Source organism: Eschrichtius robustus, chromosome 3 (genome assembly GCF_028021215.1).
Source record: "Eschrichtius robustus isolate mEscRob2 chromosome 3, mEscRob2.pri, whole genome shotgun sequence".
NCBI classification, from domain to species: domain Eukaryota; kingdom Metazoa; phylum Chordata; class Mammalia; order Artiodactyla; family Eschrichtiidae; genus Eschrichtius; species Eschrichtius robustus.
This window is the reverse complement of record NC_090826.1, coordinates 165930656-165958362: the sequence shown is the minus strand read 5'-3', so window position 1 is coordinate 165958362 and position 27707 is coordinate 165930656. Positions and strand designations below refer to the sequence as shown.

Genomic DNA, 27707 nt, shown 5'->3' with positions numbered 1-27707 from the left:
TCTCCCTATTTTAAGGTGTGTAAACTTAATTACATTTGCGAAGTCCCTTGGCCATGTAACAGAACATAGTCACAGTTTCTAAGGATTGGGGGGCATGGACGTATTTGGGGAGAACATTTTGTCTACCACATTTTCTCCCTGTGCGGATGAGCACATCCTTACATTTTGAAACGAAGCCGATCTCCTAGATATTTTTAGCTTGCATGGGATGATGTGAGCAGTCCCATCCTTGCTACTGATTGCATGGGACTGGTTGGGAGTCCACAGACCTTTTAGAGCCACAAATACATCACTGAGAAGCTGGTAGTATTCTTTAGATGATTTTGATATCCTTCTTGTAGAGAAAGCGACTGTATGCGCTGGTACTCACAACATGCCAAGTGGCAGTTCTTCATTTTGATGTCTTAGAGAGGTAAAATAGCCATTTAAAAGTCAGAGACAAATCTCTCCCCATCTCCAACAATATTCTTGCCAAGTCCTCAAGTCCTGGCTGTCCATAGACTAGCTCCTTTTCCCCTTTGCTATTCACTTGCTATTAATTAGCTTTGTACGCCAAAATAGAAAATCCATGAACTTCAATAAGTCAGGCATAAGGAAACCCCGCTGAGCGGGAAAGGTAAATGTAGGGGAGTTGCCAGATGTGGCAGCTTCCAAATGACATGTTAATTAATGCCTGTGTCATCAGCAGAGCATGGGGCATGCTGATCTCTACCCCATAGATTTGCATTGCCTCAGCCTTGATTTCTTCATCTGAAAAATGGGAATAATAATACCTACCTCAAGGAGTAGTTGCAAGAATTAAGTCATATAATATATATGAGGTTGCCTAGCATAGCTCCCAGGTTCAGAGTGAATGCTCAGTAAACATTCGCTTGCCTGCCCTGTCCCCAGAACCACTATTGCAAAGGTTGAAGTGCTTTCTAAGGAGATGGCATATGTGAGTGATTGTTTACAATACTATTTTTGGAATGAGAGTTGGAGGGATATAAATATTACAAATGAAAGCAGAATCTAAACCGTTATTACAGTCTTCAGCGCCACCTAGGGGTTGGGGGACCTTGGTCACGCCGATTCTTCAGATCTTTATGTCGCTCTCATTCCCCATTACTGCTCCCTCTCTCCTACGCAAAGGACACTAGAAATTAAATACAGAGACGCAGAGTGAAACATCACTTTTATTTCAGCAGATTATCTACATTCGATTGTTTCCTTTTTGCTAAGTTAAAAAAAACAAACACGTAAATACATGTGGGTTCTGGTGATAAGTTCTCTAAAACAGTGGGGGAAATAACCTAAATATGCACAGGCAATGCTCTGTCTCTGGAGGAGCAGAGGAGTGGGTGAGGTTAGGGCTGTCTGATCCCCAGGACAATGAAGTTCTAGAGCTGAATCCCAAATCCTCCTTTTTAAAAGGAAATGGTGGCCCAAAGGCTTCTGCATTTGTTTGAGGTCACAGTTTATGGCCCTATTAGATCCAGAAACCAGGTGTCCTGATACCCTGTCCACTGCCCCTGGCCTAAAGCCCTTCATCCTCCCTTCTAGCACTCTCTCAGGGGACTGGGGACCCAAGTATATGTACAAAAGCCCAGAGTGGATCAACATTTTGGTGAATGGGGGTTCTTTTTAGACCTCCTCCCCACCTAGGGGAAACAGAGGGATTTTTTGTTTTGTTTTAATTCATCACATAATAGAGTAAATCAGTCTATTTTCCCACTTCTCATTGTAGGGTCTGTTGTCCCATACTCGGTTGAGAATCTGCTAGAGAACAGAAGCTCCTAGCTGACAATCTGTCCATGCTCAGCTATATCCTTTAACAAGTAGGCTGGGATTTCCTTCTACAGCTCTGCAATCGGGTTGCATTAATTACTCATGTAAGTGCTTAGGGTGGGTGACGGACAGGAGAGCAAGAAATGGAAGAACACACGAGAAAGGTAAAATAGGGGCACTCAATTGGGGCAGGGGTAACTTGCTAAGTAGAAAATTAAGACCTATGTTAAGACCTGCTTTGTGCACGTGTCTAGTCAGAGGCCTCCATGGCTGCACCCCACACCTACGGCTTCAGCCTCCTTGGTACAGGCGCCCCATCCGAGGCACAGCTGCACTTCTGCACCCTCATGTTGGGCAAGCTGACCACCTGGGTCCTGGGCTTGCCTCCCTCCGGGATGCTGACAATCATGGGCAGCGAGGTCGTCTCTGAGGCGATGCACTGTCTCGGCCCCAAAAATGGCCACTTGAAGGTCAGGGGCTCTGGGGGCTGCTGGCAGGTGCCCGCACACTCATAGGCCAGGAAGCCTGGGGGCTCCAGGACCCAGTTCTCAGCCCACTTCATCCCCTGCAGGTCAATGTACACCTCCCGGCGGCAGCAGCGGGTGCCCTCGGTCACTGGTGCCTTAGGATCACAGTTTCCCTGAGCTCTGTGGGGGGCAAGGAGAGGCAGAGTCAGAGGTCAGCTGGGAGGGCAGAGGTCAGGGGGCTCAGGGCAGGGCTTAGTGGGGCATCTGGAGGGAGATTTATGATTCATCTCTCATATTAAAAAGGAACTGGTTATTTGTGATAAGTGGTGAATGAATAAACATATCCAAATATAAATTATAAATCAGTTACTGTTTACTAAAGGTTTCCTATTATGCTAAGCACTGAACTAAGTAGTTTACATATATTATCTCAGACGATACCTGCATTTCATCCTCAGATGAACCTTGAAGAGGTTCCAGTATTATTCCTATTACACATGAGGACACAGAGACCCAAAGGTGTTAACTGACGTGCCAGAGTTCCTGCAGCAGTAGAAGGCAAAGCTACATGGACCCAGACTGTATGATTCCAAAGGCCTGTTATTAATCACCCTACTGCACAGCTCCATCCACTCCAAACAGCTAACTTGTCCCAAGAAGAAAGAACTCACTAATGCCAGAGGAAAGCTGTTCAACCTTAGTAACCACTAATGCTAATATTTTTCAAAGAATTAATCAGGGAAAAGGGTAGAGTGAAAACAGATGATTACAATAATGTATATGTATCAATGATAACATAAAGCTCGTTGAAAATATCTGAAGTTTTTTGGTTTTTGGTTTTTGGTTTTGTTTGGGTTTTTTTGCCAGTTGGTTGGCTTGCGGGATCTTAGCTCCCCGACCAGGGACTGAACCTGCCCCCCCCGGCCCCCCCGCAGTGAAAGTGAGGAGTTCTAACCACTGGGCTGCTAGGGAATTCCCTGAAGATATTGTCAATAAAATATTTGAATAATAAAAATTTCTACCATTAGAAACTCTTAACATGTAGTGGGGAATCAGTTGCATCCTGGGGCTATCTGCATCTGCCCCCCCAGCTGGTCCCCGCCGCGGTGGGCGTGGACCACCCAGTCTACTAGAGTCCTGGCCCTGCACCTACCCATAATCCCTGAGGTCCAGGGTGTGCAGCTCCAGCTGGGGCTCCCGCTGCCCGGCGCCCGACGGCCCCTGCGAGGCGAAGCGGACCAGCCTGTGGGCGCTGGAGGCCAGCGGGCCCAGGTGCTCCCGCTGCACCGACACCTGCAGCAGCAGCGGCTGCCGGGGCCGGCGCAGCTGCTGCCAGAAGTTCACGGCATCCGTCACGTCCAAGGCCTTCCAGCCGCTCTCGTGGACGGACACCAGCCTGCGACACCACACGGAGACACAGGCCCGCGCTGAGGGGCGGGACTGGGACGGCTGGGGTGGCCCTGGTGGGGGGGCCCTCTCCCACTCCCCCTCCCCTCCCCCTCCCCCCCCAGGGGCCCGGCCGGGACCGCGCCGCCCCTCCTCCCCCAGGCCACCCCTCCTCCCGCGCCGGGCCCAGCCCCCCTCCTCATCCCCGCCCCGCACCCCAGCCGCCACCTCCCCACCTGGAGTCGATGAGGGAGGTGCGGTTGGAACCGTCGTCGCGGACGTGCAGCCACTGGACGGTGACCCGGGCGCGGTCGCTGCGCGGGAAGAGCCGCTCGTGGCTGCGGAGCGCGGCCTTGGGGACCGGCTCCTGGAAGAGGCGCAGCACGGCCTGCACCAGCTCGCTGTGGGGCGGCAGCCGCTGCTCCATGTCGAACACCAGCAGGTGCGAGGAGACCTCGGACACCAGGAACCTGCCGGCCACCTCTGGGGACACGAGCGGGGTCAGCGGGGCCCCTCCGGGCACCAGGGGAGCTCTGAGGGTGGCAGGGCCACTGAGGCGGTGGCCAGGCGGGGAGAGACCAGCCCCTGTTCTGTCTCCCTGGGCCAAGCCCCCTATAGGTCTGGGCATTGTTTGTAACAATCTCCGCCCGCCCAGCGGGAAGGCTGGCAGTGCCGACAGGGCTACCTCAGCTGAGATGCTGAAGATCAGAATCCTCACCTGGGGACACTTGGCCTTGGGTCTAGCTCTGGGCACTGAGGAGGTGAGTCCAGGCCCAGGGAGGTAACAGGCTGAATAGGAGTCAGGATGGCTGCATCCCTGACAGCTGAATAGCTCGGCGTTACGCTACAGTGTTGTCCCTACACCTTTTCATCCACAATAACGCACTTTAATATTCACAGCGCTGGGAGATGGGTCAGCTACAGTCACACCAGTGCTCCGGAGGAACAAACAGAGAAGCAAAAAGATGATTCTAAAACCATTTGCTCAAGGTCAGGCTACTAGTGGCAATGTGAAAATGGTACCCGGGAAGCCCTGACTCTACGCCGCTCCCTGAGACTTGCGCCAGGGCTCTCGGCCACACCCACACGCTCCCATTGGCTCTGCTTTCTCTTCTCCATCCTCATCTTCTCTGATGCCTTAGCTTTGGTCCAGCTCCTCCTGGCCCCGAGGGGCGGGGCCCTCAGTGCAGACAGAGACAAGGGGCCCGGGCCCAGCCTTCCTCACAGTCCGTGGTCCCTCCCCATCGCCCTGTGGACCCTGCGCCCCCAGACCGCCTCCCCAGAGCAGGCCCTCCCTCCCCCACCACCACGAGGACCAGGCTGCAGCAGGGAGGGAGGGCCTCACCTCGGAAGTTCTGGCTGAACCTCTTCCCCCGGGAGTGGGCCCCGTGGCTGCGCTGCAGCAGGGCCACGTACTGGGCCCTCACGTGGGCGGGGATGACCAGCCTCTCCACATCGGCCTCGTCCAGGACGGGAGCCTCGCTGAGGCGCAGCTGCCGCAGCAGGCTGCCCAGGACCCGCTCCTCGGTCAGGGCCGCCCCGGGGCCAGCTAGGGGCAGCGCCCAGAGCGCCCAGCAGAGCCAGAGGGGCCGCATGGTGCTGCTCGGGAGAGGGAGGGGCAGAGAGGACGTGTCCCCGGAGGAGGCTCCGGGAGGGTCCCAGCTGGGTGTGCTGAGGGCCAGGCTGGGCCAGCTTTATAGCCAGGCCTGGGCTGGGCCTGGGTGGTGGGAGGGAGGGAGCCTGGGAGGGAGGGAGGTCACACCCCTCAGACCTCCTGGGAGTTCAGCGTCCAGACAGGTCCCTGAGCCCCGAGGAGGGGGCTGTCTAGAAAGGGCACAAAGGGCTGTCTGGATGCCACACGGGCCTGGGGCCTCTGACCGCTGCTGTCTGGCAGCTCAATAATAATTTTAGTGCCTATTGAATTTCCCTGACCCCACCCCAGTCCTAGTCTATGAAAAAGTGAGCCGCTTCTGTGAAAACAATTGTCCCATTAGCTGGCTGTTTAAATCTCTTTCCTGCAGGCCAGTCTGGGTCTAGGTTTGCTCACTGAGAGGAAGGAGGGAACGTGTTCTGCACTCCTGCCTGTTCCGGTCCAGGACCCATTCGGGGCACTTTCACAGAAGCCCCTTGAGTCGCCTCCCTCCATTCTCCAGTCCCTGCAAGCCCCCTCCCGCTCATCTCCACAGTCCCTCAGGTGACCCTGTCCTCCCCGTGACAGAAGGAAGCTAGACGCTATCAGGACAGGGAAGCTGGCAGCTCGGCTCTCTGCCAGTCCCAGGAGAAGCGATTTCTGCAAATGTCTTTGCAACCACAGGACTGCAGTGAGGGAGCCCCGGAGTGCAGCATCCTTCCGGAGAGCCCTCTGCACGGTGAGCCTGCCGCGGGCTCACAGCACCAGCGCAGTCTGAGCCCACGTCGTGCCCGGATTCAGAACAACAGAGCTGCCCAGAGTCACGTGGGTGGGAGCCCCCAGTGCCTCCTGGAACACACATTTGAGGCTGGCTGGGCTCAAGTAGGGGGCCTGCTGCTCGCTGGCTATTTGACCTGCTAACAAGTCCCCTAACTTCTCAGTGTCTCAATTTCTCCTCTGAAGGAGGGGGCGATGACAAATCTACTTCACGGGCTAGTGTGAAGATTGAACGGATTACACGCGTAAGACGCTGGGTGCAGCGCCCGGTGTCGTGAGCACCCTAGAGGGTTTGCTCTGGTTACCATCTGCCTGCTCTTGCAGTCTCGGGGGCACCTTTCTAAAAATGACGATGACAAGAAGAGCAGTCATTTCCTGAGTGTCGCTCTGTGCCAGGCAGTGTTCTGGGCCCTGAACGTGTATTCACAACAGCCCTAGGAGGCAGGTGCCAGCATCCGCAGATCTTCCAGATGCGAAGTCAGAACACGCGTGGCGAAGGAACCTGCCTGCGCTCGCTCAGCAAGTCCCTGATGCCCCTCCTGGCACAGGGGATTTGAGTATGCGCAGGAGGAAGTCTTTCCCAAAACGAGACAGCCTTACCTCCCCCGTCCTGTCACGTGGGAGGTGAGCAATGACGGTGGAAGAGGACAAGGACGGTGGTTGGGGGCCGAGGGGCCCAGTGCGCAGGGAGAACCCCTGAGCCCTTTCCCAGCAGGGGGCAGTCTGGCCTCCTCTGTGGGTATGCTGTGTCACTGACAGGTCTCTCATGCCATCCCCCTGCCTCTGTGCTCCTCACATGTCCCAGGCAGAGGAAGAGAGAACCTTCTGATGCTCGAGGGCGGAATTCCCCCGGATGAGAGCACAAATTGCCACCATACGCCTATGTCCGTACATATATATATATAGACGTATGCATATACCTGCGCGTGTGCATTTGCTTGGGTTTTAGTAGTAAGGTGGGGGGGGGGCTTTGAATTCTAGGAAGGGGAGAAATAATAATGCTGATAATAACCATAATGGCTAATACTGTTTATGGGCTGCACACTGTTCTGAGTGCTTTATGTACATTAACTCTTTATCCTCACAATTTGCCATTATTGTTCCCATTTTATAGATGAAGAAACTGAGGCATAAAACTGGGTACCTGACTTGCCCAAGGTCATACAGCTAGTAAGTGGCAGAGCTCGGGTTATTTGAAGGGAAGGAAACAAGGATTCTGTCAAACACGCTCACAGGACAAGGTAAGAGGAAATACAGAAATCCTGACAGTTGAACGGGGTGGGAGGGGTAATGGATGGGGGAGAGCTGGGAGCCTCTCAGGGGGCAACACAATCATGACCTTTACTGCTCCTCTGCTCCCCTTTCCTTCTCTTGCACCTCTGTTTCCTCAGCATTTGTGTAATTCACAAGGCAGAATTCAAATCCCATCTTGGAGTTCATATATCACATTGTCCCGACACCCCCTGAAATATAAGGCGCCACCTGTGGGTCCGGCCTGAGGGGGCCCTCCTGCTCTCCCTGTGAAAAGTGTAGCCTTCTTCAAAAGGAGAGCTGTTGCCTTTCTTTGCAAGTGATTAGCAAGGAAAGGACTTACTTGATGCAAACATTTGGGCCTTAAGTCAGGCCAAAAGGTGCAGAAGTGTCACATTTACAGGAGACCCAGGACTTGTGGCCCTCAGTCCCTGGAAGTTGTTCCATAAATATGCAGTAGCCCACCACGCTCGCTGCTGGGTGAGAGGAAGAGATGTGGCTTATCACTGGCCAGGGTGGTGCCAAGGATATGACACCCAGGCTGCCCTTGCAAGCCGAGGCCCCCTCTCCAGGCCCCCAACATCTAGACCCCCCGGAGCTCCCCGGGGCTGGAAGCTCACGATGGGGCCTTGCGGGGCCCCTGTGCTGCAGCTCCCTGACAAGCCAGTGTGCCGAGGAGATGCCTCAGGGCTGAGGACCTCTCAGTCAATCCAGGGTCGCATCTGGGCTGGGCAGGGGATGCAGGGGAGGCAGACAGACAGAGGGCAAGTCCCCCAGCCCCAGCTTCAGTACTTCTGAATATTTTCGCATTCAAGGACCGTTACATAAGACACAGGAGCCCAGGGTGCTGACTCTGAACCGTGCCTCTCTGCCCAGAAGCCGCTTCTGCACCTGGGGTAACTGACCAGTTAAACTGAAACTTAGGTTTTCAGATAAGAAAGTAAAGTGGAAGCACCCTCCTCTGCCGGATTCTCTGCCTTTCCCAGGTGTCTCACTGGGCTCCTGGGCTGGCCTCCCAGCACGGAGCCGACTCTAGAGCTGAGTCCTTCATGGGAACTGGAACTGACCGGGACCAGTCCTGTCTTCGTGGATGGGCTTCTGGGGTCTGGTGGTCAGGGAGCTCCTGGGGCCACTGGTGCCTGGGCAGATGGTCCACGGTTTGGAAACTGAAAATCCTTCCCAATCTCCCTTAAGACGCGAGAGCCTGGGAGCATTTGTCACCCTCAGAGGATTTGTCCAGCAAGGTGCCCCATCCCCGGCCTTTTCCTGGCTACTCTGTAGAATCAGAGGGCTTAAGGCTGAAGTGGACCATCCCATCCATTCTCTTGCCCCCTGGTTTTTAGAGCTAAGAAAACTGAGGCCCAGAGAGGTGACAGCATCTCCAAGCTCACACAGGTAATGATGGATGCCTGCATAAAGTCAGGTCTTCCGATTCCCAGCCCCAAATCTTTCCACACCTTCAAACTATTTCCAGCACATGGTCCTGCAGGACCCCCTGAAGCTTGCTGGGAGCATCCATAAGCCCCAGGCAAGCTGGGGACTCAGTCAATCCAGGGTCGAGTCTGGGCTGGGCAGGGGATGCAGGGGAGGCAGACAGACAGAGGGCAAGTCCCCCAGACTCCTGAGGCTTTCTGGACACAGGCTCCTAGTCCTGAATGTGGATTCCAGGCGGACTGAAGAGTTTTGTTGGGGAAATAAAATAATTGAGCAATTAGCTAGTGGTGAATGTGGATTGGGAGCCTTTTTTCAAGGGACCTATTAGTTGCAGGGAGGAAGGGCAGCTGCCCTTTGTCATGCAGAGTTGGGAACCAGGCCTCCCCTCCGACTGTGGATCTGGGGGGAGAGTCTGGTCAGGCAGTCTGTGGGGTCAGGTTGGGCTTGAAAAGTGGAAAAATTGTAAACTAGCCTCCACTGACCTTGTGGGAGGGGAGACTACTTACAAAACTGTCTGAATCAGACCTTTCTAAGGTAGAAGGAGTGCATACTGTTTACGAACATGTGTTGTTAGGGGTTTGAAAAGTTTGTGAAGACTTTTTTTCCCAGAGATAGTATGTTGTGAATGCTCTAAGTGTAATCGTGTGAATTCTGTACAAGCATGCAATTACTCCGCCTCCCGTCTGTTTGGTTGGCATGTTGTTGGCATGCACATGCGTTAGGACTGGGGACATTTACGACCAGTCTCCTCCCCGCCCCCGGTGGCCTTTAGATAACCCAGACTGGCAGCCTTCCTCTGTCTTCCCCAGACCAGTCCACGGATCCTGCAGCCGCTTTCCCTGACCTGGAGTCACCCGGCCCAGCCATCCAGCACAGTTTGGCCATCATGGAGCCACAAAGCCCGCAGCCCCTGAGTGTCAGGGGTGGGCCCCCGGGTGGGCCCCCCCATGCCTCCCCTCCCCTCAGCCCCAGACAGCTTCTCTACAACCCCTGTTCGGGCACCTCCCACCTTCCGCCAGGTCTGGGTGTTTTTCCACAGGAGGCTCTTGGGGGCAAATCATCTGCGGAGCTGGTGTAACTACGGATTGCTGGACCGCAGCCCAGACCTTAAAGGGCTTGGATGGGGGCCCGGGGCCAGGAATCTGAATGTTAGAGCTTCTGCGCGTGCACACGAGGGTGGAGGAGAGCAGGGTTGGGTGGCAGTGCGATAGCAGTCCTGTGGGAGAAAAGCATCCCATCCTACCATTAAGGAGAACTGTAACCCAGCCCTTTCCTGAGGGTTCCTCAGCTTCCTGATTGCCTGTGATGAGAGGAAATAAAGTGACCAGAAAAAAAAGGGAAAAGAATTTTTCCCCTGAGGTCTTTTGTGGGCTTTCCCTGAACATGTGAGAGTAAGAGAAGGCAAACAGAAAGGTTTTCTTTTTTTCTCCCTCTGGTAAAAAGCCCTTTTGTGTCTCTCCCCACAGCTTCAGTACTTCTGAATATTTTCACATTCAAGGACCGTGACATAGGACCCAGGAGCCCAGGGTGCTGATTCTGAACCGTGCCTCTCTGCCCAGGTGACGCCTAACTTGTCACTCTCGTGGCCACACGGAGCACAGACAGAGGTTCCTCCCCCGAGGCCCAGCCCGCTTTCCCACCCCCTCGTCCTGCCCCTCACAGCCGCCCTCCACTCAGCATTCAGGCCTCTCACAGAACACCCCCTGGAGGGTCAGCTAGTGGCTCATTCTTCACTTCTCTTTTATCTTTGAAATGTTCTCATCTGGCAAGTCTCAGCATAAATTTCACTTCCTTTATGAAAACCCTTCCTAATGTTCTGAGCACCCCCATCTCTCCCTGCCCAGTTCATCACTATGTTCTCTGGATGCCCTTGGTCCGTCGTGAAAACAGGGGGATGACACTCCCTGTGACATTCTGGAAAGAGATGCTGGGGTGCAGCTCTCCCGATAGAGCACCTGCTCAGTGAGCGACGGACACCCTCTAGGTGTAATCATGCCTAACATGGTGCCCGGCAGATAGTTTGTGCTCGAACTGCACTTGCTGAAAAAAGAGAGAGGCAGGGGGTGGGCAGCAGGGGAAAAAGAGAAGAGTATCTGGATGGAAATTAGACACATGAGATCTTAGTCCAGATTGAGGCCACTGTTGACTCAGGAAACTAATAACCAACACATACAACTTTAAAGTTGACAAACTTGGCAGATGGACAGACAATGAGAAGCGTCTCCTGTGCTCACCTCTAACCTCTGCTCTGCTTCCCCAAAGCAATACTAAATCTTGTATGAGCTTCCAGAACGTCTGGACCTGCACAAGCCCAGGTGTGTGATAACATCCGTGTGGTAACATGTTCTGTTTTCACCTGACAACACATCCTCCACTGCCTCCCTGCCCTTGGAGACACAGCCAGGAGTCATCAGGGCCAGAGCTGGGTCCTGATTCTCTTGATCTCACGTGATTCCCTTGGCCTTTTCTTTATTTTTTTTTCAGTGTGTCAAGATTTGCTTTTATAAACTAACTTGGCCAGATTAAGAAACTGAACAATATTTACACCTCTGAACTTCAAGGATCTAAATCTTGTCACATACTCCCCACCCAAATCCCCACCATCTTTTTAGATAACATGACATGAATAAGTAGGTCAAAATCCTTTTGAAAAAAAATTTTTTTTCTTTATTTCTATTTATTCATTTATGCAAAGACAATATCAACATAGGTAATAGGAACACACTTTTAAGTTTAATTTTCCATTTTGAAAGGTTCAGAATTTTGTCTCTTCTTTCTACCTTTTTAAATACTTCAGTCCAACAAAACAGCACACAAATAAAAATTTATTCCCTTACTTTTCTTAAGGTCATATTGGGATAATTAGAATTGGCTGTTTAGAATTTAGGTATCATTTAGAGTAAACTGGAGATTTCATCATAGAATAATACATGTAAGAATGTTATAGCACACACACACACACAAAAGTACAGAGAATTTGAAAAAGAACAAATTTCAGGGCACTTTCAAATTCTGAGGCATAAGAAAGCACTCTTGGGGATCCTTAAGTTAAAAGACTCTTTCCTTCAGATTCAGAATGAAGATTATTAGGAATTGTAAGACAATGGGCACTGATGATATGGCCGATGGAAGATTCATTAGGTTAGGGAAAAATGGAGTTTCCATGTTTTAGTGAAGGGGCTGGCCAGTGAAAGAAAACCCAGGAAGCCACTTTAAACTCATGTCCATGGCAGGTCAAATGATGCTGATACAAGTGTTTCCCTTAGAAAGGTATTATCCCATTGCTACCTTTCCAAGGCTTAGCCCTCAGATTGTTTATACTGATACTTCTCTTCTTCATATCACCTGTTCTAGGAGAAAACCTCCTGGAACAATGGTGCTACAGACTGGAAAAGCAAGACTGTGGATACAGCAAAGGAGCTCTGGATCTCTAGTTGTTTGTCACGGTTTACACTGTCTAACGAGGAACCTAGCTGATCTAAAAATGGACTGTTAACTCTAAATCTAGTATATTTTTGGGATATGCTTATTGCTAAACAACTTTTGTGGTTTAGAAACGCCAAAACTTCCTTGACTCTCCTGGACATATTTTACTTTAAAAAAGGAAATATAATAGGCTAAAAAACAAAAATAAAAATCTATCTGTTCTTTAACAAATAACTAATATTTTAATGTTTTTATAAAAACAATTCCTTTCAGGTACTCTGAGTAACTTTTAAGCAACATTAAAAACAGGTTCAGGGCTTGCCTGGTGACGTAGTGGTTAAGAATCCGCCTGCCAATGCAGGAGAAACGGGTTCGAGCCCTGGTCCGGGAAGATCCCACATGCCGCGAAGCAACTAAGCCAGTGCACCACAACTACTGAGGCTGCGAGCCACAGCTACTGAAGTCCGTGTGCCTAGAGCCCGTGCTCCGCAACAAGAAGAAGCCACCACAATGAGAAGCCCGCGCACCGCAACGAAGAGTAGCCTCTGCTCACCTCAACTAGAGAAAGCCCGTGCACAGCAACGAAGACCCAACACAGCCAAAAATAAATAAATTTAAAAAAAAACAAAAAAAAGTTTCAGCCTTCTTTAATACCAATATTTTGCACAACTTAAGATACAGCCATTGAGTTTAGCATTCCAAGGGAAAAAAAAGTAAAAGAAAAAAAGGAGAACAGTAACTTATCAGGAAGCTTATGTACTTAATAAAGTTTAGTTTGTTTTGGAGTCTTTAAAAAAAATTAGGCCCAGAATTTAATTATCCTAATTACCATCCCAATCGGATATCTCTATGTGTGGATTCTAGATAAGATAAAATATTTTGAACTAATAAATGTAAACCCATTGATTGGACTGTTTGTTTGGAATCTGTTTTACTGGGTTTAGATAAGGAAAACTTCAATACAGCTAACTATATACTGAGTTCCACTGATTAAAAATGCAGTTTTAAAAACTCTGCTTTTGTGGTAAATTTCTGGACAAATCATAAAAGCACAACATCGTAGATATTGTACTGTTCACAGGTACTTGTTGGAGAAGTGAAGTGCTTGTATTTAAACTATCAAAATTCTGACCTTTCAAAATAGGTTTTCTAAAACAATTTTTTTTTGAAAATCAGCATTTGCTTTTAAACTCTTAAAATGTCAATTTAAAAAAATCCTTACAGATAAATCTTAAAGTTATTCCTTTCAGTCTCAATTATTTTTTTACTTTTAACTATATATTGAACACAGAATCAGTTTCTAAGTAAATGTCTAATGAAAAAGTTTCAATGTAAAATAATACTAGGCAATCTAATATAACTTGTATAGAAAAGTCTGAGTGTGATTTATCAAAATTCAGAATTAAATTTCTATAATAGTTGAAAAACTTTCAGTCTCTTCTTACTATTCAAAATCTGCAACTTCCTGTGAGACTAGAAAGTCAGCAGAGAATATCAAACAGACTTAAGCACTGCCCAACTTCTTCTAAAGTGATGAAGAACTCTTCACTTCTAAAGTGATGAACTCTAGGACTTCCCTGGTGGCGCAGTGGTTGAGAATCTGCCTGCCAATGCAGGGGACACGGGTTCGAGCCCTGGTCTGGGAGGATCCCACATGCCGCGGAGCAACTAGGCCCGTGAGCCACAATTGCTGAGCCTGCGCGTCTGGAGCCTGTGCTCCGCAACAAGAGAGGCCGCGATAGTGAGAGGCCCGCGCACCGCAATGAAGAGTGGCCCCCGCTTGCCGCAACTAGAGAAAGCCCTCGCACAGAAACGAAGACCCAACACAGCCATAAATAAATAAATAAATAAATAAATAAATAAATAAATAAAATTTTAAAAATAAATAAAAATAAAGTGATGAACTCTTATCCTACTCAGGTAGTCATCTTGAGCAACAAGGGAGTTTCTCAGTCTGTTCTCCGGATTAAATAGACACGATTCCACCGTCTGTATGCTTCAGCCCACAGATTTCTTTTGTGGGCCATTTCCAGAGGATGGAGTAACTTCATGAATTGAGCATTCACTTGGCAAAACTTCAGCTCCTGGATCAACTTCATTACAGTGGTAGTTAACAGCTGTGTAATCCAGAGGAATAACGTTAACTCCTTTGTTCCCCAGTAGGCCACTGAGGTGGCATCTGATAATTATAAACCCACAGCTGATATCTGGTCATAACCTGAACTGGTGAATTTGGTTTTTTTGTTTGTTTGTTTGTTTTCTTTTTTTTTTTTTTTAATCAGTCATCAATTTTATAGACATCGTTGTATACATGTCAATCCCAATCTCCCAATTCAGCACACCACCATCCCCACCCCACCGCGGTTTTCCCCCCTTGGTGTCCATACGTTTTGAACTGGTGAATTTGGATAAGGAGGATAAGCCTGAACACACTGATTCATTGTGGTTGGAGACTGCATGTAAGTTTCAGTGTTGGGATTACTCCAGTGTTTGGATTACACTGAAACTGTGGTGGAGGAGGAGGATTAAAAACCAAAGGACGTGGCTGTACGTGATAAGCACTTAAAGTTTGTTTCCTGATTGCAGGGCCCAGTTTCAGCTTTTTACCATGGAAATTTATCTGTGATTCTACTATCTTCTGCACATCCATGTCATTATAAAATGAAGCAAATCCATAGCCTTTGGACACACCAGTTCAGTCCGTGATTATCTTCACTTCTCTTACTGAACCATATCTAGCAAAGAAACTTGTAATTTCGGTTTCATCCATCCTAACATCAATTCCACCACCAAAAAAAAAAAGGTATTTGGCATGATTTTGCCTTCTGGTAAAACATAGCCTTGGCTGGTCGTAGTTGATGAAGGCTGGGTGCTGGCCTCTCTGGAGGTGGTTGAGTTTGGAGTCTCAGGATTTGCAGCCTCAGGATGGCGGCAGCCAGGGTTCCGGCAGAGGGGCTTGAGGAGGGGCAGGGGCTGCTGTTAGGCCTGCTCGGGCCCGCCGCCCGGCTTGACTGGGCAGAGGCGGACGAGCGAGGACAGTCAGAGACGGGTGGCGAGGCCGAGGGGCACAGGCGGACTCCCTTGGCCTTTTCCTTAGGATCACCTGTTCTAGATGGAAAATTCTTTAAGGCCTGGATCAGATCATATTTTCTAGGCTGTCAGTCCTAAGTTCATCCTAGTGGAGCCAGAGTTCTAACCAGTCCAGGGGAGAGTGTTAATGGAGGGCGGTGGTATTGATATTTGACATCATTAATTGATATTTGCTATCATAATCATTATTATGGTACTGATATCATTATCCTATTCTCTACCTGATTCTCTACCTCTCATACCTGATAAAGCAGGGAGGAAGCATTTGCACATTCTGACGGGTAATTGGAAAGGTGGCCTGAGTAAACAAAATACATAACAACGAGTGTGGAGTCATTTGGGAATCCCTAGGATTAGCTCTGTCCTGCTGAGCCAGATCCTTTTCCCAGATACTTCAGCATTTTGTTAATAGCTCAGCACTGCAACTGTCATGGAAAGGAAACGAGCTTTTGCCATCCACTCTGGTGAGAAGCCACTGGCGTGTTTTGCCCGCTTCCTGCATGTTCATTAGGGAATGTGACACTCCAGCCACCAAGCAGCCCCGACACCTCCTGGAAACACTTTTTGCTTCCTCTGCAATGCAGCTCTAAGCTGTCCTTTGAGCATTTGGCCTGCTGCTTGCTCTTGGAGCTCTGAGAGTTTCCTGGTGGGAGCTGATGAGTTTTCTGAAGAGCCGTGTGTGTGTGTGTGTGTGTGTGTGTGTGTGTGTATTCAAAGACATATCTATGGTACTAAATCAAATAGCAAAGAAAGATTTATAATGAAAAGTAATAGTCTTCCACTCCATCCTTCCCCACTCTTCAAACATCACTTCTGACAGTTTACCTCCCAAACCATAAACAGTATGGTTGATTTCTTACCTTAGAGGTTATCTGTTGACTCCCTGCTACGAAAAACAAGCATTTAGCTCTTTTCCCCCCTCATTCTGGATTCCATCCTCCTCTCAAATTTTTAATAAATGCATTGGTAATTTTAGTTATTTTCGTCACTTTTGCAAATTTAAACAATATACGAAAACCTCTATTTCTTGCTCCCTGAGCTGCAGACAGTGTCTTACTTTTGCATCGCATAAAACTAGGCTATGAAGCGACCATGTCTTGCACCTCCTCACCCACCCTGGTCTCCCAACTCTGTACTAGCTACACCTTGGCATTTGCAATGGCAAGATTAGTAACCTTAACATTCTGTTTAGTCCTTTGCTGAAAACAAGTAAGTGACATTTATGTTACCATTATTATGTAAATATTCTTTATTGTAGAGCCAAAAAAAAAAAAGCTATGGGTCCAAAATAAACCCTGGGCCACTCATTCTAAGCAAAGTAAGTCAGAAAGAGAAGGACAAATACCATATGATATCACTTATGTGTGGAATCTAAAATATGACACAAATGAACTTATCTATGAAACAGAAACAGACTCACAGACATAGAGAACAGACTTGTGGTTGCCAAGGGCGAGGGGGTGTGGGAGAGGGTCAGACTGGGAGTTTAAGATTAGCAGATGCAAAATATTATATATAGAATGGATAAACAACAAGGTCCTACTGTATAGCACAGGGAACTATATTCAATATCCTGTGATAAACTGTAATAGAAAAGAATATGAAAAGAATATATATATATGGGGGCTTCCCTGGTGGCACAGTGGTTGAGAGTCTGCCTGCCAATGCAGGGGACGCGGGTTCGAGCCCTGGTCTGGGAGGATCCCACATGCCGCGGAGCAACTAGGCCCGTGAGCCACAATTACTGAGCCTGCGTGTCTGGAACCTGTGCTCCACAACAAGAGAGGCCACGATAGTGAGAGGCCCACGCACCGCGATGAAGGGTGGCCCCCATTTGCCGCAACTAGAGAAAGCCCACGCACAGAAACGGAGACCCAATACAGCCATAAATAAATAAATAAATTAATTAATTAATTAATTAATTAATTAATTAAAAGAATATATATATATGTATATGTATAACTGAATCACTTTGCTGTACACCTGAAACTAACACAACACTTTAAATCAACTATACTTCAATTAAAAAAAAAAAAAAGGAACGCCTTCTTTACTCCAAGATCTGTGAGCCCTTCTCATCTGAAGTTAACTTTAGGAAATCTCTTCCTCTTCTTTTTTCTTTTAATAAAATTTCATCCTCCAACCCTGTCCATCCCCACTCTGTGGTCTTTGTTCTCTGTATCCAGACCTGGTTGAACCTCTACATTTCTCATTTCATTTCATTCATTTATTTGTTTGTTTATTTATATTTATTGTCAGTGCCCGTGGCTTCACATTCTGAAATATTCATGACTTTAGTAGCCTAGGCTTTCTGTTGCTGTTTCTTATTTTAAATAAATATTTTATTTTATTTTATTTATTTATTTTCTAGTTATACCGCATGGCTTGCAGGATTTTAGTTCCCTGACCAGGGATTGAACCGGCGCCCTCAGCAGTGAAAGCACAGAGTCCTAACCACTGGACCTTCAGGAAATTCTCTAAAAATGTTATTTTAGAACAGTAAAGGAAATCATAAACAAAACGAAAAGCAACCTAAGGACTGGGGGAGGGATAAATTAGGAGGATGGGATTAACAGATACGCACCAGTATATACAAAATAGATAAACAACAAGGACCTACTGTATAGCACAGGGAACTCTATTCAATACCTTGTAATCACCTATAACGGAAAAGAACTGGAAAAATATATATATATGTATAACTGAATCACTTTGCTGTACACCTGAAACTACCACAATATTGGAAATCAACTATATATTCAATTAAAAATCATTCTGAGAATACTAATTATAATTTTTGAGCATTTTATGTTCCCAAATAATATTTGTTTGCTCTAGAGTCAGTCCTTCAAAGGGGACCAACCTAAGGAATCACCTATTACTTTGGAGAAAGTAGAGCCGTGGGTCTTCACTATCAGAATTTGTTCTTTGGCAAAGACCTGAGGCCATGTCTCCTCATTGTGTATTTAGGTCAGCGTGCTTCGTGTACGAGGATGCATGCATTTCAGCCTCATCTTCAGAGGGAGGCTGACCAGGGCTCTGTGAGCAAAAGAGACATCCCTGGACATCACCCAAGTCCCTTGTCCAAGGGCAGCTTCTAGGCTGCCCCAGGGGCACTAATCACAGTACTGTGCAGCCCCTTGACTCTTTCCTGAGGAAGATTTCTCTAAGAAAAGGGTTCCCCTCCCCAACTTTCCCCAGAGCCTGGAGAAGCCTCTGAGGTGGACAAACTGAAGGAGTGGGATGTAGGAGCCCAACACTTTGCCCGAAATCCTGCAGAAGGAAAGCAACCGGTGTGCCCCACAGAAGCCTGAAGAGGCAGTGAGATTGCGAATGAGACTCGGGGGCTGAAACTGACATGCTGTTTGCAAAAGAGCACAGCGCAGCCCTTGCCCCTTAACCTGCTCGCGACCACTTACAGCGGGCAGCCTCTCAGAGGAAGATGTTGCTATTGCCGTGTGTTAACATGGCCTGTTACTGGGTATCTATAAACAGAATAATACTTTTTTTTTTCAAAGCCTTCAGAGTCCTTGCAAGAAGGAAGGCTCCAGCTGGAGTGGGTGGGATGACCTCTGCCAGGCGGTCTGGGGACAGGACCCTGAGGCCAAAGCCCTAAGGCGGGTCTCTCAGTCCTGAGGACTTGTTTGCCTTGTCCCGGAATGAGAAACCATCTCCCTCTGAGGGAGGCCAGAGGAGGGAGGCTGAGGGAGGCTGAGCCCCTGCCACCCCTTTCGGCCTACGTAGGAGAATGCCAGGAAAGAGAAACAGGGGAAGGGTGGAGGGAGGAGTTTCACAACGGATGCAGCAGAGATGGGCCCTTGCTTCTGTGGTACCCTATTCCTTCCTCTGCCTTCATCACATCACCGTGGCCGCTTCTTTTTTTTTTTTTTTTTTAATTTTATTTATTTATTTATGGCTGTGTTGGGTCTTCGTTTCTGTGTGAGGGCTTTCTCTAGTTGTGGCAAGCGGGGGCCACTCTTCATCGCGGTGCGCGGGCCTCTCACTATCGCGGCCTCTCACTGTCGCGGCCTCTCTTGTTGCGGAGCACAGGCTCCAGACGCGCAGGCTCAGTAGTTGTGGCTCACGGGCCTAGTTGCTCCGCGGCATGTGGGATCTTCCCAGACCAGGGCTCGAACCCGTGTCCCCTGCATTGGCAGGCAGATTTTCAACCACTGCGCCACCAGGGAAGCCCCCGTGGCCGCTTCTTAATTTGTTAACAGTGGGAGGGAAGTTTAGAACTTCCTGGAGTCCAGCCTCAGCCGATGTGAAACATCTCCAGCCAGACCCCAGAGGTCTTGGCATATCAGCTTCCTGCCTCCCAGAGGCTGAAGCCCTGTCAAGAGGGCAGAGCCCCCTTCAGGAAAAGCATTTATGAGGAGCGCAGGAAAGTCAACCCTGGAACCCCTAATGGTGTCGCCTTTGCTCCGAAGGAACGAGACTGAGAGCAGACCCTGTGGCTCCAAGATCCCGGTCCAAAGGATCAGTGCCCATCGTTTACATCTACCTAGGGCTCCTGCCATCACATACATTCCATTTCTACCCTCACAACAATGGGGGCCTTTGAGAAGGAAAACTGAGGCCAAAACACACAAACTAATTTCACCCAAGGCCATGAGCCTGAATGTCAGGGACACCACTGGGATTTGAACGCAGGCCCCCTGACCAGGGTAGGCTGTGCCCACAGCACCTTAATCTCATGGGTAAACAATCTCTTAATCTCAGTAGGTGGGCAGCTTCTTGCCAGCCAGCTCATCCCATCCGCAGTTCATTCATTCAATCAACATTCACTGAGCACCTATCAATCACCAGACACCTCAGGGCTGGGGAGACAAAGACAGGGTCCCAGCAGTAGGAAGTCCACCCTTAGTAAACAGACAGCTGCACGGGGTGATAAGTGTGGCTGGGCTGAGGTGAGGCTAATGTGGATTCTCCCCAGCTTCCCAGTGAGCAGTCGATGTCAGATTTCCCTTCCTCTGGGGTTTGGGACACTTCCATGCTGACTGGCAGAGGTAGCCCTGCCATCCACTGAGCTTTGGGGTTGGAAAAGGCCCTGGCACAGTGACTCACGGCTGTGATTCCTTATGACCTGTCTGTGCCACAGCCTTGACTACAAAGCAAGTGTCATTCTTGACACCCCAAGGATACTGGCCAGGCTGCCTGTAGGCCCGTTAATGTGACCAGGCTTGGCAACAGTGTGCATGAACTGTGCTCAAGGCACCTGAAGAAATACGACAGGGCCTAAAAGAAAGAAGGGTGATGAGTCAGGGAATGCGTGGCTGAGACCCAAATCAGAGGTGCTGGCTTCTTCGCGCAGCAGGAACCCTTCCCTGCTTCTGAGTGGCCCCAGCGCCTGCTCCCAGACCGAGCCCAGCTCTACCTTGTCACAAGTCAGGTGGCCTTGAGCTGCTCTCTGTGCCTTAGTTTCCACATCTACTGAATAAGGAGGATGACAATAGAGTCTTCATTGTAGGGTTATTTGAATTAGTATTTGTTAAGCACTGAAACAGTTCCCAGGACATGGAAAACACTATGGAAGGGCTTTTTAAAAAAAATAAAAGAAGGGATCCAAGAGGCAGTGGCCCCATTACCTTCAGCCAGGATCCCATCCATGGAGCATGGAGCAGTCGAAAGAGGACAGGCTTAATCAACAGGAAGGTAGCACTGTTGGTGGAATGTAAATTGGTGCAGCCACTGTAGAAAACAGTATAGAGGTTCCTCAAAAACAAAAATAGAGCTACCATATGGTCCTGAAATCCCACTCCTGGGTATATATCCAGAGAAAACTATAATTCGAAAAGATACATACACCCCAATATTCACAGCAGCACTATTCACAATAGCCAAGACATGGAAGCAACCTAAATGTCCATCAACAGATGAATGGATAAAGAAGATGTGGTATATATATATATATATATATATATATATATATATATATATATACACAGTGTATATGTATATATAATATTCCATTGTGTATATATATACACAATGGAATATTACTCAGCCATAAAAAAAGAATGAAATAATGCCATTTGCAGCAACATGGAAAGACCTAGAGCTTATCTTACTAAGTGAAGGAAGTCAGAGAAAGACAAGTAGCATATGATATCACTTACATGTGGAATCTAAAAAATGATACAAATGATACAAATGAACTTATTTACAAAACAGAAACAGACTCACAGACATAGAAAATAAACTTATGGCTACCAAAGGGGAAAGGTGGGGGGATAAATTAGGAGTTTGTAATTAGCAGATACAAACTACTATATACAAAATAGATAAACAACAAGGACCTACTGAATAGCACAGGGAACTATATTCAATATCTTGTAATAAACTATAATGGAAAAGAATCTGTAAAAGAATAGATATCTGAATCACTTTGCTGTATACCTGAAACTAACACAACATTGTAAATCAACTAACTTCGGTAAACAAAAACAAACCCAACAAACAGGAAGGTAGCATTATTCAGGCACCAAATTAGTAAAGACTTCTTTTGAGAAGTTAATAGTCAACGTTGCAGAGAGCAGTGAGAAGGTGCCAGGTACATTTACAGGTGCCACCTTTTCAGCAGTAATTTGGTCATATGTATCAAGGGCCTTAAAGACATTCATAAACTCGCCCCAGTAAGTCTCCTTTTAAATGAATCTGTCCCACAGAGATAATTTGAGATTTAGACAACAGTTGAAACACAGAGATTTTCTACAGCATTTCATACAGTTACCAAAAACATTAAGAAAATGAGAATGCCCAACAAGAGAAAGATAAATACACAAAATGAATTGTTAAAGAGTCATTAAAAACCACGTTCAGAAGAATTTTCAGTGGCATAAAGAAAGCTCACACTATGCAAGTCAGTTAAAAAAAAAAAGGAATATGTACCATCATTAAAATGTATGATTTCATGCTGGAAAGGGTGTGGAGAAAAGGGAACCCTCCTACACTGTTGACGGGAATGTAAATTGGTGGAGCCACTACAGAAAGCAGTATGGAGGGTCCTTAAAAAACTAAAAATAGAGTTATCATATGAGCCAGCAATCCCCCTTCTGGGCATATATCCAGACAAAACTATAATTTGAACAGATGCATGTGCCCTGATGTTGAGAGTAGCACTATTTACAATAGCCAAGACGTGGAAACAACCTAAATGTCCAACAACAGATGAATGGATAAAGGAGATGTGGTACATACATACAATGGAATATAACTCAGCCATAAAAAAAGAATGAAATAATGCCATTATCGTACTAAGTGAAGTAAGTCAGACAGAGAAAGACAAATACCATATGATATCACTTGTATGTAGAATCTGAAAGATAACACAAATGAACTTAGCTACGAAACAGAAACAGAAACTGACTCATGGACATAGAGAACAGACTTGTGGTTGCCAAGGGGGAGGGGGTACAGGAGAGGGTTGGGTTAGGAGTTTGGGACTAGCAGATGCAAACTATTATTTATAGAATGGATAAACAATAAGGCCCTACTGTATAGCACAGGGAACTATATTCAATATCCTGTAATAAACCATGATGGAAAAGAATATGAAAAAAATAAAATGTATGATTTCAGTCAACACACACAGAAGAAAAAAAAAAGGAAATTTACCAATGTGTTAACAATGATTACTACTGAGCTGAAGAAATCTGGGTGATTTTTAGTATCATCTTTATATTTCTTCTGTATTTTCCAGAATTTCTGAAGGCTTTTTTTTAGTAATCAGAAAAATGAGATTTGTGTTTTGCTTTGCTTTGTGTTTTTTTTTTTTAATTTATTTATTTGATTTATTTATCTTTCGCTGTGTTGGGTCTTTGTTGCTGCACGCGGGCTTTCTCTAGTTGTGGTGAGCGGGGGCTACTCTTCGTTGCGGTGCGCGGGCTTCTCATTGCGGTGGCTTCTCTCGTTGAGGAGCACGGGCTCTAGGTGTGCGGGCTTCAGTAGTTGTGGCTCACGGGCTCAGTAGTTGTGGTGCACGGGCTCTAGAGCGCAGGCTCAGTAGCTGTGGCGCACGGGCTTAGTTGCTCCGCGGCACGTGGGATTTCCTGGACCAGGGCTCGAACCCGTGTCCCCTGCACTGGCAGGCGGATTCTTAACCACTGCGCCACCAGGGAAGCCCTGCTTTGTTTTTAATGCACAATCTCTGTAGTTAAAACAGATAAATTCTGACGATAACCTGCCTGCTTAGGAGCTTGGGCAAGTTATTTAAGCACTCTTGATAGCTCGGTTTGATCCACCACAAAATGGGGGAAAGAATACCTACTTCATGAAGATTGGAGGATGAGAAAATGAAGTAAAGCCAGCACCTGCGGTTCCGTCCACCACACCTTACGCCAGGGGAGGTGCTGCTGGGGAAGAGTCCCATCCTCCCTTGGGATGTCAGAATAGACCTTTTGAGAGTTTACAGACTGGCTTTGCTGACCTTACTATTTTGAAAAACATTCAGAAGGAAGTGCTTCTTGGCTGCATAAGCTGTATTCATTAACCCACACAAAGAAATTTCCTTCCAAGCATTCAATTGAAAGAGCGTTCGTAAAACGGTCGTGCAGACAAAAGTTGTCAAGAGCTGTTCAAGGGTTGGGGATTGTTGTTGGTAAGAATTGGGTGACACATTGGAATATTTTTCAGCCACAAAAAAGAAAATCCTGCCATTTGAATAGGTGGGATGGAGCTGAAGGACATTATGCTAAGCAAAATAAGCAAGACACAGAAAGAGAAATACCACATGATCTCACTTTATGTGGAATCTAAAACAGTCAAACTTGTAGAAGCAGAGAGAAGGATGCTGGTTGCCGGAATTGGGGGGAGGGGGAAGTGGGGTGATGTTGGTCAAAAGTACAGCGTTTCAGTTACGCAAGATTAATAGATTCTGGAGACCTAATGTACTGCATGGTGACTATAGCTAATAATACTGTATTGTATAACTGATATCTGCTAAGAGGATGTAGTTTAAATCTTCTCCACACACACACATACAAATGGTAAGTACATAGACGTGATAGATACGTTAATTAGCTGGATTGTGGTGGTCATTTCACAATATATAAGTACATCAAAACATCAAGTTGTATCCCTTAAATATATACAATTTTTCTATGTCAGTGATATCTCAATAAGGCTGTTTTAAAAAAAACAGACCCCCAAGTCCTAATATCCCCAACTCCTAATACCATCACACTGAGGGTTAAGGCTTGCACATATGAATTTTGGGGGGACACAATTCAGTCCACAGTTGTTCTTACCGCGATCCCAGAACACAGTGCGTTTTACAGGCACCAGTTCAGCAGTCCTTCACCACGACCCTCTCAGGAAGGTGCTGTCATTACCCCCACTTCACAGATGAGGAACCCGCGGCACAGAGTGGTGAGCAACTTGTTAGTAACTTGGGGCTGAGAAGTAAACTCAAGCCATCTGGTTCTAGAGGGAAGGGGGAAGAGCTGAGAAGGTGAAGTATAGAGCACTTGGAGAGAAAATGAAAGTGCGTATCTGGGGTCTAATTTAGGGAGACAGGGAGTCAGGTCTCTGTGAGGAGCTGACATTTTATACGGTACATGGAGAATGAGTAGGCTTTAGCCAGGCAGGGCAGTGGAAAGAGAGGCTACCTGCTCCAGGCTGGGGACTCACTGCTCCCCACTCTTACTTTTAAGCTGAAAACACCCAAACAGCCAGATTTTTTTTAAAGGTTTTTTTTTTTAAATTTATTTTTGGCTGTGTTGGGTCTTCACTGCTACAGGCGGGCTTTCTCTAGTTGCGGCGAGTGGGGGCTACTCTTCCTTGCAGGGCACGTGCTTCTCACTGCGGTGGCTTCTCATTGTGGTGGCTTCTCATTGCGGAGCACGGGCTCTAGGCGTGTGGGCTCAGTTGTTGTGGCACACAGGCTTAGTTGCTCTGCGGCATGTGGGATCTTCCTGGACCAGGGCTTGAACCTGTGTCCCCTGCATTGGCAGGCGGATTCCTAATCATTGCACCACCAGGGAAGTCCCCAAACAGCCAGATTTTTGATGATCATTTTTAAACTTGAAAATGGGGTGGGGGGATAAAATTAATTGTACCTATAGTCCTACAATTTTCATTCCTCCTTTTACTCCCTTACAACTTGGATCCGTATATACCCCAAATTTTAGTAGATAATTTACACCCAAGTTTGATGGATTTTGTTTTTTGTTTGTTTGTTTGTTTGTTTTTTAACATCTTTATTGGAGTATAATTGCTTTACAATGGTATGTTAGTTTCTGCTTTATAACAAAGTGAATCAGCTATATGTATACATATATCCCCATATCTCCTCCCTCTTGTGTCTCCCTCCCACCCTCTCTCCATCATTTTAAAGACTGAATAATATTTTGTTGTCTGTATAGACCACACTTGCTTTGTCCATTCATCTATTGATGGACATTTGGGTCGTTCCCTTGGCTACTGTGGACACGGAGGTGCAGATAGCTCTTTGAGATGGATTTTTTTTTAAATTAATTAATTAATTAATTTATGGCTGTGTTGGGTCTTCGTTCCTATGCGAGGGCTTTCTCTAGTTGTGGCAAGCGGGGGCCACTCTTCATCGCGGTGCGCGGGCCTCTCACTATCGCGGCCTCTCTTGTTGCGGAGCACAAGCTCCAGACGCGCAGGCTCAATAATTGTGGCTCACGGGCCCAGTCGCTCCGCGGCATGTGGGATCTTCCCAGACCAGGGCTCGAACCCGTGTCCCCTGCATTGGCAGGCAGACTGCCAACCACTGTGCCACCAGGGAAGCCCTGTTTTTAATTTAATAGAATTTCATACTCTTCCCTGTTTTATATACTTACTGTACTCATCATTTTGATTGCTCTATGTTATCGTCACATGGGGACACCGTAGTCTGTTTCCAGTTTTCACTGTTGGAAGCACTGCTATTATAAACATCTTTATGCATGCAGCACTTTTCTTCTTTTTACTGACAGGAGGCGGGTGTAGATTTATAGGTGGTACTGGCATTTTTGATGCATTGTTTGCCCAGTTGCCCTCCAAAGGAATGTTCACATTTTCTAAGTCTCCGGCAATGAAATGAGTGTATCTGTTTCCCAGAATTCTCAGCAGTGCAGGGGATTTTCAAAGTAGATTTCTTGAGTAGCTATCAATACAATAGCACCTCAGGATTGTTTAAGTTGTCCTTCCTTATAATTTTAGTTATTTTTCATATTTAGTGCTTTATTTCTTCTGGACTCTCTTATGTTGAAAAAGGATAATTTTAGACATCAGTTGCAGAAAATATCGAGGTAATATCCTCACTTATATCTGGAGGGGCAACTTGTCTTTAAAGTTTTTCATGGATCCCCTAGAGCTCATCTAAGACCTAAGATGGTGGCGTTTGCATAGGGTTAAGCACTGCAGGCATACCAGATGTGGAAAGGTGGCCAAAGGACAAATCTACTAAGGAATGTCCAGGAAACTCGCTGATATTTGTGTTGTGATTTTTAAAACCTTTAAACAGTACAGCTGAGGGACTTTCCTCGTGGTTCAGTGGCTAAGATTCCACGCTCCCAATGCAGGGGGTCTGGGTCCAATCCCTGGTCAGGAAACTAGATCCTACATGCCACAACTAAAGATCCCGCATGCCACAACTAAAGAGTCCGTATGTCGCAACTAAGACCATGTGCAGCCAAAAAAAAAACAAACAGTAAAGTCGAAGCCCCCCTCTTCATCACATGTCACAAGAGACGGATCGAAGGAGATTTTGCTATGATTTATGTCAGGGAGTGTTCTGCCTATGTTTTCCTCAGGGAGTTTTGTGGTGTCCAATCTTACATTTGGGTCTTTGGTCCATTTGTAGTTTATTTTTGTGTATGGTGTTCGGGAATGTTCTGGTTTCATTCTTTTGCGCTTAGCTGTCCAGTTTTCCCTGCACTGCTTGTTGAGGATACTGTCTTTTCTCCATTGTGTATTCTTGCCTCCTTTGTCATAGATTGATTGACCATGGGTGTGTGGGTTTGTTTCTGGGCTTTCTATCTTGTTCCATTGATGTACCTGTCTGTTCTGTGCCAGTAGCATGCTGTTTTTATTACTGTAGGTTTGTGCTGTGGTCTGAGGTCAGGGAGCCTGATTCCTCCAACTCCATTCTTCTTTCTCGGGATTGCTTTCACTATTCAGGGTCATTTGTGTTTCCATACAAATTAAAAACATTTTTGTTCTAAAATAAAAAATTAAAAAGTAAATTCTTTCACAGAATTAAGACAGCGTGGTGTTGGTAGGGATAGACGGTACAGCAATAGAACAAAAGAGAGAGTCAGAAACAGACCCATGAATGTATGAACACTTGATTTATCACGAATGTACAACAGCATTGTAATAAAGAAAGAATGGTCTTTTCAACAAATAGTGCCATATCATTGAAGTATCCGTATGGAAAAAAGTAAATTCGTATCCTTATCTCACATCATACACACAAATCAATTCTTTTTTTAAATTTTTAATTAATTAATTAATTAATTTTACTTTTGGCT

The 27707-nt window shown here is 46.9% G+C and overlaps 1 protein-coding gene and 1 pseudogene across 2 annotated transcripts; both read right to left on the bottom strand.

The window, feature by feature from the left end:
• Positions 1-1241: 1241 nt before the first annotated feature.
• On the bottom strand, positions 1242-5215 carry LEFTY2 (left-right determination factor 2). 2 transcript variants are annotated; one of them, XM_068538528.1, is made up of 5 exons: positions 4966-5215; positions 4075-4103; positions 3857-3972; positions 3388-3630; positions 1242-2414 (listed from the first exon to the last, which is right to left on the bottom strand). In XM_068538528.1, exons 1-5 carry the CDS (start codon positions 5213-5215, stop codon positions 2051-2053), a joined length of 1002 nt encoding a protein of 333 aa, XP_068394629.1. In that variant the 3' UTR covers positions 1242-2050. The 2 variants fall into 2 exon arrangements, with proteins under 2 accessions (XP_068394629.1, XP_068394628.1); XM_068538527.1 differs by having other exon boundaries at positions 3857-4103.
• Positions 5216-10708: 5493 nt separating this feature from the next.
• LOC137760761 (deleted in azoospermia-like) lies at positions 10709-23599 on the bottom strand (annotated as a pseudogene).
• Positions 23600-27707: the final 4108 nt, after the last annotated feature.